At 44.1% G+C, this 16,462-nt stretch overlaps 2 protein-coding genes across 9 annotated transcripts in view; both read left to right on the top strand.

The window, feature by feature from the left end:
* The first annotated feature begins 2,337 nt into the window (after positions 1-2,337).
* mmp9 (matrix metallopeptidase 9) lies at positions 2,338-6,907 on the top strand. Its single transcript, XM_062540494.1, has 13 exons — positions 2,338-2,612; positions 2,814-3,052; positions 3,174-3,322; positions 3,464-3,592; positions 3,907-4,080; positions 4,182-4,355; positions 4,442-4,615; positions 4,741-4,896; positions 5,011-5,215; positions 5,315-5,454; positions 5,541-5,691; positions 5,918-6,021; positions 6,171-6,907. The coding sequence occupies exons 1-13, from the start codon at positions 2,478-2,480 to the stop codon at positions 6,287-6,289; spliced, it is 2,049 nt and encodes a 682-aa protein (XP_062396478.1). The 5' UTR covers positions 2,338-2,477; the 3' UTR covers positions 6,290-6,907.
* A 356-nt stretch (positions 6,908-7,263) lies between these two features.
* LOC134087168 (zinc finger protein 335-like) overlaps positions 7,264-16,462 on the top strand; it is a 13,445-nt gene continuing 4,246 nt past the window's right edge. For 2 of the 8 annotated variants that reach the window (XM_062540492.1, XM_062540491.1), the window contains exons 1-19: positions 7,265-7,583; positions 9,341-9,537; positions 9,753-10,023; positions 10,129-10,206; positions 10,444-11,496; positions 11,710-11,853; positions 12,176-12,343; positions 12,471-12,729; positions 12,828-13,005; positions 13,220-13,332; positions 13,429-13,447; positions 13,568-13,684; positions 13,811-13,887; positions 14,000-14,160; positions 14,742-14,959; positions 15,100-15,199; positions 15,452-15,540; positions 15,773-16,050; positions 16,457-16,462. The exon at positions 16,457-16,462 is cut by the window's right edge and continues 127 nt beyond it. In XM_062540492.1, coding sequence (XP_062396476.1) covers positions 9,346-9,537; positions 9,753-10,023; positions 10,129-10,206; positions 10,444-11,496; positions 11,710-11,853; positions 12,176-12,343; positions 12,471-12,729; positions 12,828-13,005; positions 13,220-13,332; positions 13,429-13,447; positions 13,568-13,684; positions 13,811-13,887; positions 14,000-14,160; positions 14,742-14,959; positions 15,100-15,199; positions 15,452-15,540; positions 15,773-16,050; positions 16,457-16,462 — 3,521 coding nt within the window. In that variant the 5' untranslated portion in view covers positions 7,265-7,583; positions 9,341-9,345. Of the gene's footprint in view, positions 7,584-7,731; positions 7,809-9,340; positions 9,538-9,752; positions 10,024-10,128; positions 10,207-10,443; positions 11,497-11,709; positions 11,854-12,175; positions 12,344-12,470; positions 12,730-12,827; positions 13,006-13,219; positions 13,333-13,428; positions 13,448-13,567; positions 13,685-13,810; positions 13,903-13,999; positions 14,161-14,741; positions 14,960-15,099; positions 15,200-15,451; positions 15,541-15,772; positions 16,051-16,456 lie in introns of those variants that run through there. The other 6 variants (XM_062540487.1, XM_062540485.1, XM_062540493.1 and 3 more) reach the window with 5 other exon arrangements.

Raw genomic sequence — 16,462 nt, 5'->3', positions numbered from 1 at the left:
GCGCAACATATAAAGATTGTGTTTTTGAGGCCTATGTTTTCTTTAATGTATATTTGTCTTCAAAGAGATTTATGGCTATAAATGTCCTTGAAATTGCCACAAACTCTTTTCCACTTCAAAGCTCGAACGCCTCAAGTTCAGGCCAAAATCCAAAAACATAAACAAAATCTAGACCCTGATTGGTCTGCATGTCACAGACAATGGGATGTCTCCTCTCCTCTTACTTTCACAAGGGATGTTAATGTTTTACATTTCCGCCAAAACATTAGCAATAAGTTAGAGTCCTTTATGGGAAGAATGCAGGAACAGTCTGGTGAACTTAAATATTTGTTTGAACATTTAGCCATAAAATGTAAGCCATGAGCATCTACTGAAAAAGTTAAAGAAGAATTATTGTGCCATATTAGTTTTAAAAGTTATTATAGCATGTTAGAACTCTGTGAAATTTGTGTATTTTGCCACAATGAAACAAATGTTGCAAGGTGTCCGACAGTGTTGATGTGGATCCGTTTCATAATCAATGAAACAGGAAATCCCCTTAGACTTGAAATAGTTGTGATTCAGGCTGGCTGCCGTGTGAATTAGATGATGCGTAGGTGTACGTGAGTTGGCTAATGGCTTTTCTTGGCACTATATGCATTTGGCATACATATGTGTTCCTTAGGCGACAACGAGGCATTCCAGCTTCTCAGAAACAGGGTTTGGAATGTTTGGGTTAGGGAGCGCTGTCCGACCGAAAAGCCCCTGTGATGATGAGGCTTGGTTTTGTGTGCAGTCATCATCCTGCACAATGCTGTTTTAGCAGGAAACTGACCACTCACACCCCAGCCTCACACAAGGCTCCTGCAACACCTCGTTTGCAACAAAGCCTTTCTTGCCATACCTGTTAATTGATTGAGCCAGAGATATTCCCTACAGAGATATTGCTTGTCCTAGTTCCCCACAGAGATATTGCTGGTCATAGGATGTGGTATGGCCACAAGAACTAAATAATGCAGCAATACAGCAACAGGATGTCCGTCACTGACACTGACATCACTGACACTTGTCTTTTAATATCCTAAGGTTTTTAATATCCCAAATTTCTGCGTATTCACAACTCTGAAAATACAAAAAAAAAAAAAAACAACAGGCCACCTACACATATTCTTCTCCTACACACATTCTTCTTACACTATAGGAACAATGAAATAAAACATGTTTTAGATATTGTGTATTTACCATGCATTCACATTGTATCCTGTGGTATTGTGCTTTCTAGATATCACCTTTTATGAACAAACTATACAAAGAAAGAACACATTCAATGTTAGTCTTCAGATGGAACTTTTGCATAGGCCTATTTAAAATGATCTCTGTTAGTTCATCCCAGACTGCAGGTTTGAGAGCAAGACAGATTGATTTTGCTTTGAAATGTAATTTGTAATTGCTCTATTCGGAAAAAATGATCACCACCGAGTAAGTCTTTAGTGTTGAATGGAGTAGAAACATTCTAACTAAGAATATTCAGGTGTTCTATCTGTTTTACTCTAACCATGACAAAGATGATATTTATTCTTCTAAAATGATCTTCTACCTGATCTCACTACTGTAAATGTTTGTTTCACAACTGTTAAGATGTTTAACACTTCCTCTTAAAAACTGTTCTATGCACACAACTACAGTGTGACACATATCCTAAATTACGAAATGCCAGACATAATGTCTATTTGTTTACTCAAGATTAATTGTGTCAGCAGGAGAGACAGAATTGTTTTAAACCTTTACACTGTTAGAAGCAGGCAAAACCTCAAGACCCCTTTTTACAACTGCAATCTAAAACCACAGCTATGTCTAAGTTGTGAATGGAGGTCACAGACAGAACGATCCATAAAGCAAAGATTGTTTGAGGAACCACTAAATACTCAAGGCTAAACTGTAAGTAAAAATATAACACAAATGTCTCAAAGGGTCAAAGAAAACAGGGATACTTAAGTACTGGTACAAAATACTGAAACCTCATCTGGCTGTGGATAGCTTGCAATGACTCTCACAAAATTGTCAGGACTGCTTCCACATGTGAAATTCCCCAGTAAAACTAACCAGTGTATTAGACAGAATTAACTCTTAGATAGTACAGTCACAACTTATAACTTAAAAATATTTTATTCCTTTTCCAAAGATGTTGAATCTCAATTTGCCCTTGTATGGCCTTAGGAAATTGTGGAAACCCCCCTCTTTCTTCACATACAAAAATAATAACATGACCATATGAGGTACACCTCCGGAGGAGAGAGGGCGGAGTCAATGAGTAAGAAAGAGCATAAATACAGAGTGCACTACACCAGTAACACAAAAAGAAGCATCAGTCACCCAGAGACACAAAAACATCTGGTGACATCCCTTCAACTGGTCTACAAAGAAACTTGATATCATTTGCCTGTTTTCAGGGAGGCAGAGGAGAGTCGGAGATTTTGAATACATTGAAAATTCTAACCATGAAAGTCGGACTATTTGCGGTCCTCTTTGTGGGGACATTCAGTCTGGGTATATGGTCTGTTCCCCTAAAGTCAGTCGTTGTTGAATTTCCTGGAGACGTCATCAGAAAGTTTACCAACAGAGAACTTGCAGAGGTAAGCCATGCTTTACCGAAACTGTAACATGCTTATTTTTTCAACAAGGTTTAAGTAAATAGTATATTAATGTTTGTATTCCAGAATTCATATTGATATAGATTAACAATAAAAAAATAAAAAAAAAACGACGACAAAACAGCACATCTTGCAAAAGTGAATGTTTTACTCATGCAATATTACACTGTTATGTGTTCACAGGACTACCTGGAGCGTTATGGCTACATGAATGTCCTGCACAAGAGTGGGCAGCAGCCCGCTGTGTCTGCATCCAAAGCTCTGATGAGGATGCAGAGGCAGATGGGTCTTGAGGAGACTGGCAGACTGGATGAGTCCACCATCAACGCCATGAAACAGCCACGGTGTGGCGTCCCTGATGTTCGTAACTACCAGACCTTTGACGGCGACCTCAAATGGAACAACAAGGATGTCACTTACAGGTGTGTGAGTCTGTGCTTTCAGAAGAGGAAATACACTCTAAAAGAGAACACCCTTTTTGAAAAAGTGCAAAAAAAAAAAAAATCTTGATGTGGCATTAACTGACTACCTTTCCTCTCACAGGGTCCTGAACTACTCCCCTGATATGGCAGCTGAATTGATTGATGACGCATTCGCCCGCGCTTTCAAAGTGTGGAGTGACGTTACACCCCTGACTTTCACAAGGCTTTATGATGGCACTGCAGACATCATGATTTCTTTTGGAAAAGCTGGTATGTTACAGACTTAGAAAGATCTGATGCATTTCACTGTGTAGAATTATGCTGTCTCCCATTTGTTTCTCATATATTGATGAAATGGTATGACTCAAACCATGTGCAACAGAACTAAATAGTATTGTTTTCATATTTTAGATCATGGAGATCCCTACCCATTTGATGGAAAAGATGGTCTTTTAGCACATGCCTATCCACCAGGCGAGGGTATGCAGGGTGACGCCCACTTTGATGACGATGAATTCTGGACTCTTGGAGCTGGACCAGGTAAAACATCTTAACGGTCATCTTAAAACTGTATTTTGGAGTACTACACTCTTAGAAAAAAAGGTGCTATATAGAACCAAACATGGTTCTATTGCATGCTTCATATATGCCACCCCTAAATTCATCAAAGGAACCCCTAAGGGTTCTTTAAAGCCTGCATGGTTCTATATAGCACCCCAGGGAACCCTTTTATTAGAGTGTACTACTTATACATTTTCTCAACTGCCTGATGGGGAAACATCTCCCTCTAGAGCTTTTTTTGTGTACTAGTCTCTTCAGCTATTCTCAAAACTGACATATTTGTCTCGTTGCAGCGGTGAAGACCCTGTATGGCAACTCAGATGGTGCTATGTGCCACTTCCCCTTCACATTTGAGGGTCAAACCTACACCAGCTGCACCACTGAGGGGCGCACTGATGACCTGCCCTGGTGCTCAACCACAGCTGACTATGACAAGGACAAGAAGTTTGGCTTCTGCCCAAGCGAACGTAAGTTTCTCTACAAGAATGTACAATGGTACTTATGGTCAGGGTTTACGTCACAACCTTTGACTGAGGTTTAACATTTCCCCCCTCTTTTTTTCCCAAAGTGCTCTACACATACGATGGGAACAGCAATGGAGCAGCGTGTGTTTTTCCCTTTGTGTTTGACGGCGAGACATACAATGGATGTACCACAGAGGGCCGCAGCGATGGGTACCGCTGGTGCGCCACAACGAATGACTTTGACAAAGACAAGAAGTACGGTTTCTGTCCCAGCCGAGGTAAGCCACCAGTGGGTAACCATGTCTCTTCACCAATGATCTCCTCACAACACATGACCTCATTGCGTGTGTCCTTGTCATCCCAGATACAGCCGTGATCGGGGGGAACTCCGAGGGAGAGCCCTGCCACTTCCCCTTCACCTTCTTGGAGAAAACATACACTTCTTGCACCAGTGAAGGTCGCTCAGATGGCAAGCTGTGGTGTGGGACTACAAGCAGCTATGACAAAGACCAGAAATGGGGATTTTGCCCAGACAGAGGTAGGAGGACTAATGGATTCCTCTTGTGGAGCTGTAAAGTGAGGAGTGGAAGTACGCAAGCAAGTTCTGCATGCTGCACAGTCATCCGATGAATTAACCTATTCCCTTTTCTGTTGCATTTTTAGGATACAGTCTCTTCCTGGTTGCAGCACATGAGTTTGGACATGCCCTCGGTCTGGATCATTCCAATATTCAAGATGCCCTGATGTACCCTATGTACAAATACGTTGAGACATTCTCCCTGCATGAGGATGACATTGAAGGCATTCAGTATCTCTATGGTACATCACTGTTTTTAATTTCATAAAGCTAAAAATATAGAAGAAATCATTAATTCACTAATTCACAATCCCTTTGCTTCAATCCCATTTTCCTTTTTTCAATTATTTTTGAAGGATCAAGTACTGGCACTAAGCCCACCAAGCCTCCCAAGCCCACAACCACATCCCCACCTAGGCCTACTCCTGAGACAGAGCCCACAAAGACAACCACCAGGCCAACCACCGCACACCCCGTCGACCCCTCAGCAGACCCCTGCCAAGTGGATATGTTTGATGCCATTACTGACATCCAAGGACAGCTCCACTTCTTTAAGGATGGGTAAGCTGAGCTCTGTCTTTTTTCCTGTCATGATGACAATAAGCCACAAATATTTGCTGTGAAATGATTAGATGGTTAACAATTGGTTTGTTTGTGCAGGCAATACTGGAAGATGTCAGGCAAAGACCACAAAGACCTCAAGGGACCTTACCCTATGGCTGATATGTGGCCTGCCGTGCCTGCTGTTATTGACACCGTCTTTGAGGATCACCTCACCAAGAAAATCTACTTCTTCTCAGGTACCAGAATCCTACAAAAAGTTTACTTATTTTTCATAAAATGCTTTGGTTTACTTCATTTACAATTTGTTTTCTCGCGTACACAGGCACCAGGTTTTGGGTCTACACTGGAAAGAATGTTCTAGGTCCACGCAACATTGAAAAGCTGGGCCTTCCTAGCACCCTTAGTCGTGTTGAGGGGTCTGTGCAGAGGGGCAAAGGAAAGGTTCTGCTCTTCAGTGGGGAAAACTACTGGAGGTGAGTCTAATGAGACTGAATTCAATTGTTAAGTCTGACGTCATGGGTCCAACAGCTTTTTCATCACAAAACGTTTATCATCATCACTTAACAACCAAATAAGCTGAAAATCATAGTTTTGTATTGAGCTGAAAACCTACACAAGCCACTTACAGTTAATCGTAATAGATCGGGTGTGAACGTTCTGTGTGTGCCGACCTTAATCAATATTATTTTATCTTCTCAGACTGGATGTCAAAGCTCAGATTGTTGACAAAGGATACCCCCGTTTCACTGACCAAGTCTTTGGTGGAGTCCCTACAGATGCTCACGACGTATTTATCTACAAAGGTAAGAGTAAACACATTCAACTTTAGACTTCTTAGTTGTTTTGCAATTATTAGAGATGGTGCACAAAATTGAACACCATACCAGATTGATAATATTTCATAACCTTCCAGAAAATGTTTTGATTTTAAACATGAAACGTTTCATTACAGGCCACACTTACTTCTGCCGTGGCCGTTTCTACTGGAGGGTGAATTCTCGCCGGCAAGTGGACAGAGTGGGCTATGTGAAGTATGACGTCCTGAAATGCCACACTGGGTACCGCTACTGAGAGACACGTGTCCCCCGTTACAATTGAGCCACTCAGGTTTCAGTCTTATCTGTGATCTGCTGGTAAAGATTTCCAGTCCTTGGGAACTCTTGTCAACTTTGTCATAGGAAAACATGGCAAGAGCAAAAGCTCCGACCCATTTGAGCTTGGTCTCTGGTTTGAAATTGAGAGATTATTGATCATGACCATCATTCTCATGAATGATACAAATCAGTAAACCTTCCAAGGTCAAGATAACATAGGATATTTTTACAAGTTTGGAGGGCCTACTCCTCTTAAGAGTATGGTTATGGAAGAATGCATTATGGATATCAGTATTGTTTAAGTTCTAAAGAAGTATTGTCAAACTAAGGATTTCCCAAGATGTCCTAGCTGAAGCCAACTGGATACATTGAACCACTGTTGGTTCTCTATTTAAAGTTTGCCTGGTGCAAATTGACCTCTCGAGTTCTGATGTGAAGTTATGTGGACTTAAATTATCTGATTTTGTTATTGTTTGTGTTGTTTTATTTGATGTTTGCACTTGTGAATCTAATGTTAACACGAAATATTTATATAAATCATCATGTTTTCACTTTTCTAAAAGATGAACGCAATAAATTAAACCATTTGTTAACATATATTCACCTTGTGTTTTATTACAAATATTAACCTATATTATTACAAACATGTAGGCAACAAATGAAAACACATTCATCTCTGTTATGAATTATGAACCACAGAACTTCACAATAAGCCTGTTCAACTGACAGGACACTAGAATGACCAGATCTAGATTCACCATTAATGTTAGCATCCACTAACTATAGTCAACTTAAATCAAATTTACCGGAATTAGTTACAAGAATTACGATTATAAACAAATAAAGTTACTTACAAGCTGAATTTTTCATCAGAGCAGTTAAACGACTTGGCAAATAAAGCTAATCCACACATATTAGTCCGCGTAGCTGAGACAGGAACTGTAGTACGCCCTCCCCTGAAAGCAATAGTTCTCTACATTGATATCAGATGCCTCCATTTATATTTCGATATTGTTTACATGCTCAATTGTTGAGATATTTTGTAGGAAATAACACAAAAATATACATCAAAACATGACATTACAAACAATGTGAGCCTGTTTCATAGTTACGCGCACGAGCCGATAAATGAGATCCGGTTTGAGTCAAACAGGAAACCAGGAGATGTTGATGGCGCCCGACTAGAATGCCGACGAAATAATCGGTTACACAAATACATGTTTATTTCCCCGTGAGTACAACGAAGAAGAGACAGACCTCCGGAATTCAAGGTAAGAAAAAAGAGCTGTATTACACTTTAAACTCGACGATCTATTTACATTTTCCTCCTGGGCAAACGTTGGGCGCTCTGTCGATTGCAGGCCCTCAAGGTCCCTCATTCAGATAGTCGTTTTGGAACTGCCTGAGTGGAAAGGAAGGGCCTGGAAAATGGCGGTGCGCAGCAGGCAGAAGGGAGGGCAGCTTGACTCGTTTAAATTATAAAGAGAGGGGCCGTGGTAATACAAGTAGACATACTTCATCTCAGTGTCACAGGGTTTAGTGTCAATAAGTGGTGTAGTTAGATGAAAGTAGTGTTATCGCTTTGCTATCGCTAAGGCACATAAGTCAGCCGTGTCAGTTAGCTGATGATCTTATGTTAGCTCATTGTAGATCCTTTAATACGCCTTTTATACGTGCGACTTCGCTACCATTTTAGTTGTGGTGGTTTGGCAACCTTGGATAGCTGTTTACGTTAGCATTGGCTGGTAGACACGCGTTCGTCCCGTGTCATCTCCGCTAACGTTATGCTTAAATTAACTCCACTACCTCGATTTGCTGTAACGCTATAACAATTAAATCAGTAAATGTTTTGAACTGGCTGTATACAGCATTCCAATTCGCTGTACGCGATCTGCCTGCGTTCATGTGTTCAGTTATGCGCTCAGTTAGCCAGCCAGCTAACTTAAGTCAATCATTGCAATTCCGAAACGTAAATGTTGGATTGTTTCTGTTACAAGCCAAACGTTTGGTTGTTACAGGCATACTGTTCATGCAGTGACTTTTCACTTTTTTGACAATATGTCAGTGGTCACTGTTGTCCAAAGTTCATTAGCAGCGAACATACAACAGTCCCCTTAAGCACACAGTAGATCACTGTCCATATTTTGATATGGTTCATAAAAATGAACGAGAAATATAATTGTCAATGTATTGAGCAATGAAGCGCATGTTTCCAAGTAGCCTATTGGTTATGTATTATTTGCTCAGGCATTTAATGTTACCTAAGGTCCTAACTAAGTTACCATGGATGATTTGTAAGGTCCAATTCACTTGGTTTACAGCATCTATCACATTGTGTCTCAAATATCAATTTGCGACAATAATGGAGGATGGCATTAAAACAAACTGTCAATGTACAACATATCACCTGATGTCAAGTAATAAACTTTAAGGAAACAATTCTACCACACCCTTTAACTCTCATGTTACATCAGATGAGAAGAAGAAGAAAAAAACAGGACCAAGTTTTCGTCTGAGGATGTTAAATGCTTACAATGTATCATGTTCATACAGCACTTTTTACCCACCAAAAGCATAGAAACTTTAAGGCACAGTCTGCAATTCTGATCCAATACACCTTTTGTCAAGTTCAGACAATTTCTCACAGTACAGTGGTCTTCTGTGAGTGTGCACTGGTGTTGGTGTTTACAAATGGGAAACGAATCAAGTGGCTTGGACTGAGACATACACTATAGCAAGCTATTCAGCAAGTTATGTTAAGAGGAAGAATTAGTATAGTTTGACTGGCTGTTCAGCTCAAATATCAACAACTATATCCCAATTATGGTAGTCTCTTCCTTTCATTATAGTTGAGTCAGAGTTTCATATGTTCACCATAGTGGTAGACTAAACAGGTTAGAGAAATACTATAAACGCAAAAAAAACAACCCACTTGACAAATTTCCTGGCTGTGGTAGTGCAAAATGCTTCCTGAAATCCAGGAATCCATGCATTCACACTGTCTTTGGGGTTACGTTTCCCCCTGAAGCTCAGATGGATTCCGAGGAGATCGAGGTGGAGAGCAGCAGCGATGTGGGCCCGTCTGGAATGGAGGAGCCGTCCGAGAGCGGCATGGGCATGGAGTCATCCGAGGCCATGTCTGCTGACAGCAGCGATGCCGCTGCGCCACCACTCATGGCCCCAGAGTCAGACTGCCATGTGGGACAGAGCTCAGAGGGCATTGTGGTGAGCATATCTGCTGAGCATTCAGGAGCAATATATTGCATTGCATTGCATTACATTTGGCTTTGACAGTGACAGTGTGACACATGCATTTGTTCTCTCTTCAAGTACAGAGGAGCCATGGCTTTAGTTTTCACAGGACTGTACTTACAGGAAGAACCGTAGGGTGAATGTTCTTGTTTTGATCTCACTCTCACAAGGGCGCTTGTATCTTTCAGGTGTTCATCCCAGAGACGAGCTCGAGTACAGATGTGCACGGTGTTCACCTGCCTGACTCGTCCTCTGTCGCCCAGTCCACCAGCGTGTCCAGTGTCTCGACAGTGACGCAGTCCATCATTGTGTCCGAGTCGGCCCAGGTGGTGGTGCACTCCAGTGCAATGTCAGAGGGAGGGATGATGGTGTCCGACTCCACTGCCTCCACATCCTCCGACTTGGGCTCTGCCATTGACAAAATTATCGAGTCCACCATTGGCCCTGATATTATGAATGGTTAGATTCAAATATTGTTACTTTGCTGTCAGAGAGGAGTACAACTGGCATGTTTTATTTTATTGCAAATACACACAGTACAAAATGCTTGTTGTTTTTGTTCAGGGTGTATTGCTGTAACCAGTGCAGAAGATGGCAGTGCTGAGACAACACAGTATTTGATCCTACAAGGACCAGATGATGGTAGAAATCACCTGTAGAAACACCCAATTACTTTTATTGGCCAGGTTTCCCAGATTCGTTAAGAAGCTCTTAAGTGCTAAGAACTTCTTAGGAACGCTCTAAGAACATTCTAAGAATGCTCCTAAGAAGTTCTTAGCACTTAAGAGCCTCTTAACGAATCTGGGAAACCGGGCCCTTATCCCTCTATGATCAGGACCATATATATGACTTCCTGTGTCTTGGTGTTTGGCTTTGCAGGAGCTCCCATGGTGGCTCAGATGTCCTCCTCTGCCCTGTCCAGCCGCATTGCCATCGAAGCACTGGCAGATGGACCCACTTCCACCTGCCTGGATCAAGTAGACATGGCAGAGGGCATTCAGGGCAGCCTGGAACCGGATCAGCCGGACCAACCAGGACACTCTGGTTACCCAGAGCATGAGGCTGGCAGCAGCAGTAGTAGTACCAGCAGCAGCAGCAGCAGCCGACCGGACCAGACAGGCGAGGCGCAGTATATAGAGTGCAGCAGCGAGCAGCCTGATGGCGCCCAGTCGTCTCGCTTCCCCGACTACAGCGCGGATAACTCCGACGGGCCGCTGCAGGGCTACGTCGAGTGCAGCGGCACCGATTCCTCCTCGCCCTCGCGCCACACTCGCTACGTGGTCGAGTGCAGCGACGGCGGCTACCTGGAGTGCAGCACCGTGGGGGGCGGGTCCGAGCGGCCGCAGCACTCGCGCTACATCGACAGCAGCGTCGGCGGCTCGTTCCCGCAGCAGAGCTCGCGCTACGCCGAGTGCGGGACCAGCGGGCCCGAGCAGCCCGGCTGCTCGCACTACCAGGAGCAGGAGAGCACCCAGCCGGATCAGCCCCGGGGCTCCCAGGACGGGCCGCAGCACTCCGGCTACATGGAGTGCAGCACGGGCCAGGGCTCGCTGTACGCGGACGAGGGCACGTCGTCGCAGGGCTCCCTGGCCGACACGGCGGGGAGCAGCGGCCTGCCCGAGCAGATGGACTGCAGCGAGAGCCAGTCGGGGACCTACATCAGCAGCAGCGGGACCTACTCGGCGCAGCCCGAGGCAGAGGTGGTCCAGGAGTGGTCCCCCGGCGCCGAGGCCGGACAGCAGGCCGACGACGTGGTGGCCGAGTCGGGGGTGGAGGTGGGACCTGGGGACCGGGCGCCCAACCTGGCCGAACTGGAGGAGATGATGGAGGTGGTGATCGTGCAGCAGTTCAAGTGCAAAATGTGCCCCTACAAAAGCGTCTCCAAGGACACGCTCATTAACCACATGAGGGACAGACATTTCAAGCCTGTTGGTATGAAACTATCTTAAATACAAGATTTAAATACACAAATTTGGAATTGTGTATTGTTTCCATTGTGCGTGCTTTTACCCTGATTTGACACATTTTGTGATTCATGGCATGTGCACATGTGCAACATGAAAGATATAGTATGTCGGAATAAAAGATAACTCATTGGATGATTCCAGGTAAGGCTAGGTTGATTGATTGTCATTTGAACTTCAGGTCCTCCACCAAAAAAGCGGGGTCGAGGTAGACCTCGGCGGGCAGACTCAGTGGTTCGACAGGTGGTAGAGGTGAAGGTGGAGGAGCCAGCGGAGGAAGAGGATGATGACATTGTGGACGCTGGTGCCATAGATGACCCTGAAGGTCAGTGAAATACTTGGCAGATTCCATATTCTATATGCAACCTGACATTATATCACGCATGGTACAGTGTGTGGCAACTGTTACGGATCATGGGTACAACTTTGGGTATGTTTGCGACTGCCGTCCACCCACTGAACATTGTCCTGCGTCATGTTGTGTAATGTTAAATAGGCTTGGTTGGTCATTGGCCACTGTGGAAAATCCCCTACCGACAGCACAAGGAATTTAACACCACTCCTTGAAATGACTTATTCATTCATTCATGCGTTCATGCATTCATGCATTCATTCATTTCCCCTTCTGTATGATCACCTGTCTGCAGAGGACAGTGACTACAGCCCAGCAGATAAAGAGTACCGCAGCAAACCGTCTGTATCTCAACGCCAGGCCCCCTCCTCTTGCTCATCCTCCTCCCAGGACAGACCTCGACGTAGGGTTGGGAGACCAAAGAAATTCAGCCAATTCTACGGCAATCAGGGTAGGCCTGAAGGTAGGTCAGGATAGGTCTTCATTATTGCAGCTCAACAGGCTGGTAAATACCTATTGATGGTAAATACATATTTATGACATATTACTGGCATGTGATGTTTCGGTATCTCTTTGTTTGACTGAAACAGAGGCAGAGGGTTCGTCTAAAGCCAATGGGAGTGTGGACGCACGGCCATCTGAAGAAGCTAGTTCCTCTGGGCTGGGGAATGGAACCCCTTCGTTGGCCAATGGGAGCCAAGCTGAACCAGGGGTCAGCCAATCGGATTCCGAGAACAAAGACCCATCATCAAACACTGGGCCCGAGGAGACAGAGTTTTATCCAAGGAAACGTGGCCGGCCCTCCAAGAGGTTTCTACGGAAGAAATACAAAAAGTATATGAATCGCAAGTAAGTAATCTGCTCTCTTTTTAGTCCAAAGGCCAAAGTAGTTGAAATTGCAAATGCAGTAATCCTGTATGTTCATCGTCCCGTGTCTCATCTCTCAGCAGGTATTATAAATCACTGAAGCCCTTGCTGAGACCTCATAACTGCTGGATCTGTGGCTCTCGCTTTCTGTCACAAGATGACCTCCGATTCCACATCGAGTCACACGAAGGCAACGACCCAGAGCGCTTCAAATGCCTTCAGTGCAACTATCGATGCAAGCGCTGGTCTTCACTGAAGGCAAGTATTAATGTTGCATTGACCAGTGAAGTCCTTTTTTCATTTACATATCCATATACAAAATGCCTATACTGTGCATATGCATTTTGCCATTTCATGGTTGGCATCCCTTTGTCCTTAGGCCATGTAGTTATGCAGGGCTTGGGTCTAGTGTGCTACAGTTACTCAGTGTAGCTCTTCTTCTTGAATGTGAACCTGTGATTTCATTAACCAGGAGCACATGTTCAACCATGAGGGAACCAAGCCTTATAAATGTGAGGAGTGTGACTACACAAGTGTGTACAAGAAAGATGTGATCCGGCACTCAGCTGTTCATAACAAAGACAAGTAAGAGGACACTTCTTACAAACAGCACAGATTAGAGCAACCGTTTGCAACAGTCAGCCTATAGAACAATCTATAACGATTATTTTTTTATTCTAGGAAAAAGAAGCCAGATTTGGTAAGATCACTTTCTCACTTTCTGTTTGTTTCTTAGTTACTATTGAAAGTTAAAAATGTCTGAAGCATTGAAATGGCTTGTGTTTGTGTCTGCTGTTCATCTTATGTTGTCTCTGCTCAGGCGCCTAAGATCTCTCAGTTCCCTTGCCCGATATGCCACCGAGTCTACCCCATGCAAAAGCGCCTCACCCAGCACATGAAAACCCACAGCAATGAGAAGCCACACGTGTGTGACAAGGTGAGCCCCAGCCTAGTGTGTTATCCTCTGTCCCTTGTGATGGACACTTAGAAATGTTGTTTCATTGAGTTGTTACTGCATTGGAAATATGAAGTGAAAGTGTAAATGATTGTCATTCCTTTTCAGTGTGGGAAGTCATTTAAGAAGCGCTACACTTTTAAAATGCACCTTTTAACTCATATCCAGAGTTGTGGAAACAGCAGGTATGAGAAGACAGGGTGAGGAGTCTTCTCATTTACTTCATATATGTATCTAATTTATATTTTATCAAATGCATACAGTATATATATATTCTTGTTTTTTCTATTGAATAAGGTTTAAGTGTGAGTTTTGTGAGTACACGTGTGACAACAAGAAGCTCCTGCTGAACCACCAGCTGTCTCATACCAGTGACAAGCCCTTCAAATGTGACTACTGCAAATACTCCACCACCAAAGAGGACTTCCTTGTGTCTCATATGGCCATAAAGCACACGGGTGAGTCTGTTCGCTCAGGAGACGTCTCTGGAACTAATGAAGGTAAAATGATCAGAATCCCACACCTTTTAAGGGTTAGCAGTTGCCACTGCCTCAAGGCACTTTACAATGCCCTAGATTAGAATGCCCCTGGGCATGTATTGTGCCTATACGAATTCACCTCCATCTCAGCTGCTGAACCTTCTAACTTCTTCAGAGTTGTCATAGGTGCCTTGGTGGCCTCCCCCACCATTATTCTTCTTGCTTAATGATGGATTTTACTGAACTCCAGGAGATGTTCAGTGACTTAAATTTGTTTTGTATCCATCCCCTTGCTTGTGCTTTTTAATAAGCTTTTCTTTGAGTTGTCTGGAGTGTTCTTTTGACTATATGTTGGAATTATAGCCAGGAATACTTATTGACCAGTTACAGTATATTACTATAATATACATTTTTAGAGGCACTGTAGGTGATCACGGTATAATTTTCCTTTTAAGCTGAGTTATCTCCACTCTATTAGTGAGATGGTTTGGGAGGTCAGGCATAGTTGAGTCTCAGTCCTGGCTTCGGCTCATCCGGCGCTCCTCATTTCCCCGCCACAGGGGAGAAGCCTTTCTCGTGCGAGCTGTGCCACTTCATGACCAAGCACCGGAAGAACCTGCGGCTGCACGTGCAGTGCCGCCACCCGGAGGCGTTCGAGGAGTGGAGCCAGTCGCACCCGGAGGAGCCCGTGCGGCGGCGCCGCCGGCCCTTCTTCACCCTGCAGCAGATCGAGGACCTCAAGCAGCAGCACGAGGCCCAGGGGCTCCAGAACACCATTGTGAGCAGGCCGAGAGAGAACGTGGGGAGAGAGGGGGAACGGCCACCTGCCTGAGTTCGGATGGGAAAGAAATGAACAAAACGGAGAAATGCTGTTGGTTTTACTGACTGTTTACTTTTTTTACTCGGTTTTTGGTTTAGGTGTCAGTGGATCCCGTCACCCTTCAGGCTATGCACGGCATTGACAACGCCTCTGTGGCCCAAGATGCACAGGGAAACACCACCATCATCTATGAGCAAGGTCTGTGATCATCTTCACATGTGGTCCACTCAGAGAGAGTATTTATTTTTGGGCTAGAAAGGTCATGATCACATTGAGACATACTGTAGTTAAAAAAAAAATAAAAAAAAAAATATATATATATATATATATATATATATTTATATATTGCTTATTATATTGTATTATATTATATTATAGCTTATTATAGCTTATTATATAAACTTATAATGATCAAAAATGTTAATGCTGATGCTCTGTATGTTTCTGAAGCAGGCTCCTCAGACCTTTCAGCCCAGAATGCCCTTGATCTGCTTCTGAACATGAGTAATGCCCGTGAGCTAGTGGGAAACTCACTACAGGTAACCCTCCGCTTGTTAAGAAGCTGTATCTCCCATAAACTGCAGTTACAGTTAATGAAGTAACACTTAGTGCTCAGCCTGAACCCCAGGAGTGAAGCAGTATAATGATATACTCATGATGCTACTTTACCACTGGCTATTTGAAGAGCTTTGCCAAAGCAACCTTCTGTCATTGTGGAGGTGGATGTTAGAGCTTCAGTGTTTTTCTGGGGGTGGATGTTGCGTTCCTCAGGTTGCGGTGCTGAAGTCGGACGGTAAGACCCTGGAGCCTGGCGCGTGGGTGGAGGCCGAGGAGGGCACCCAGACCACCTCACTGCAGTCCCAGAAGGTGGTGACGTTCCACGTGGCGGAGAACGGGGAGACGCTGGTGCAGGAGGCCTTCGAGTCGAGCATGGGGGAGGCGGGCGGGGAGATCACCCAGATCGCCATCAGCGCCTACGAGGGCTCGGGCGACTTCAGCGTGGTGGAGCAGGCCGCCGAGGAGATCCACAGCACAGACCCGTCATACAGGTACCACTGACCAGTCCCCCAGGCACACTCGTATTAATTAATAGTGTTATTTCATTTCAGTGACCTTACCAAAGTACTTCAAGTCATTTCATTTCAGTGACCTTACTAAAAAGTTGGTGCCAGATTGTAGATGTTGATTACCTTTTTAGTGCATTGTAGGTCAGCTTTTCAGATTTGGGCTGTAATGAACTGTAAATGTGTAAGTGTTCCAAAGCCTGTCTAACTCTCTCTCTCTTTCTCTCTTTCTTTCTGTCTTTCTTTCTTTCTTTCTTTCTCTCTCTTTCTTTCTCTCTCTTCTCTCTCTCTCTCTCTCTCTCTCTCTCTCTCTCTCTCTCTCTCTCTCTCTCTCTCTCTCTCTCTCTCTCTCTCTCTCTCTTTCTCTCTACCTCTCTCCCTCTCTCTGCAGCAGTGC

This window comes from Sardina pilchardus, chromosome 7, assembly GCF_963854185.1.
Source record: "Sardina pilchardus chromosome 7, fSarPil1.1, whole genome shotgun sequence".
Lineage (NCBI taxonomy): Eukaryota > Metazoa > Chordata > Actinopteri > Clupeiformes > Clupeidae > Sardina > Sardina pilchardus.
The sequence above is the reverse complement of the archived record's forward strand: the minus strand, read 5'-3'. Positions and strand labels throughout refer to the sequence as shown.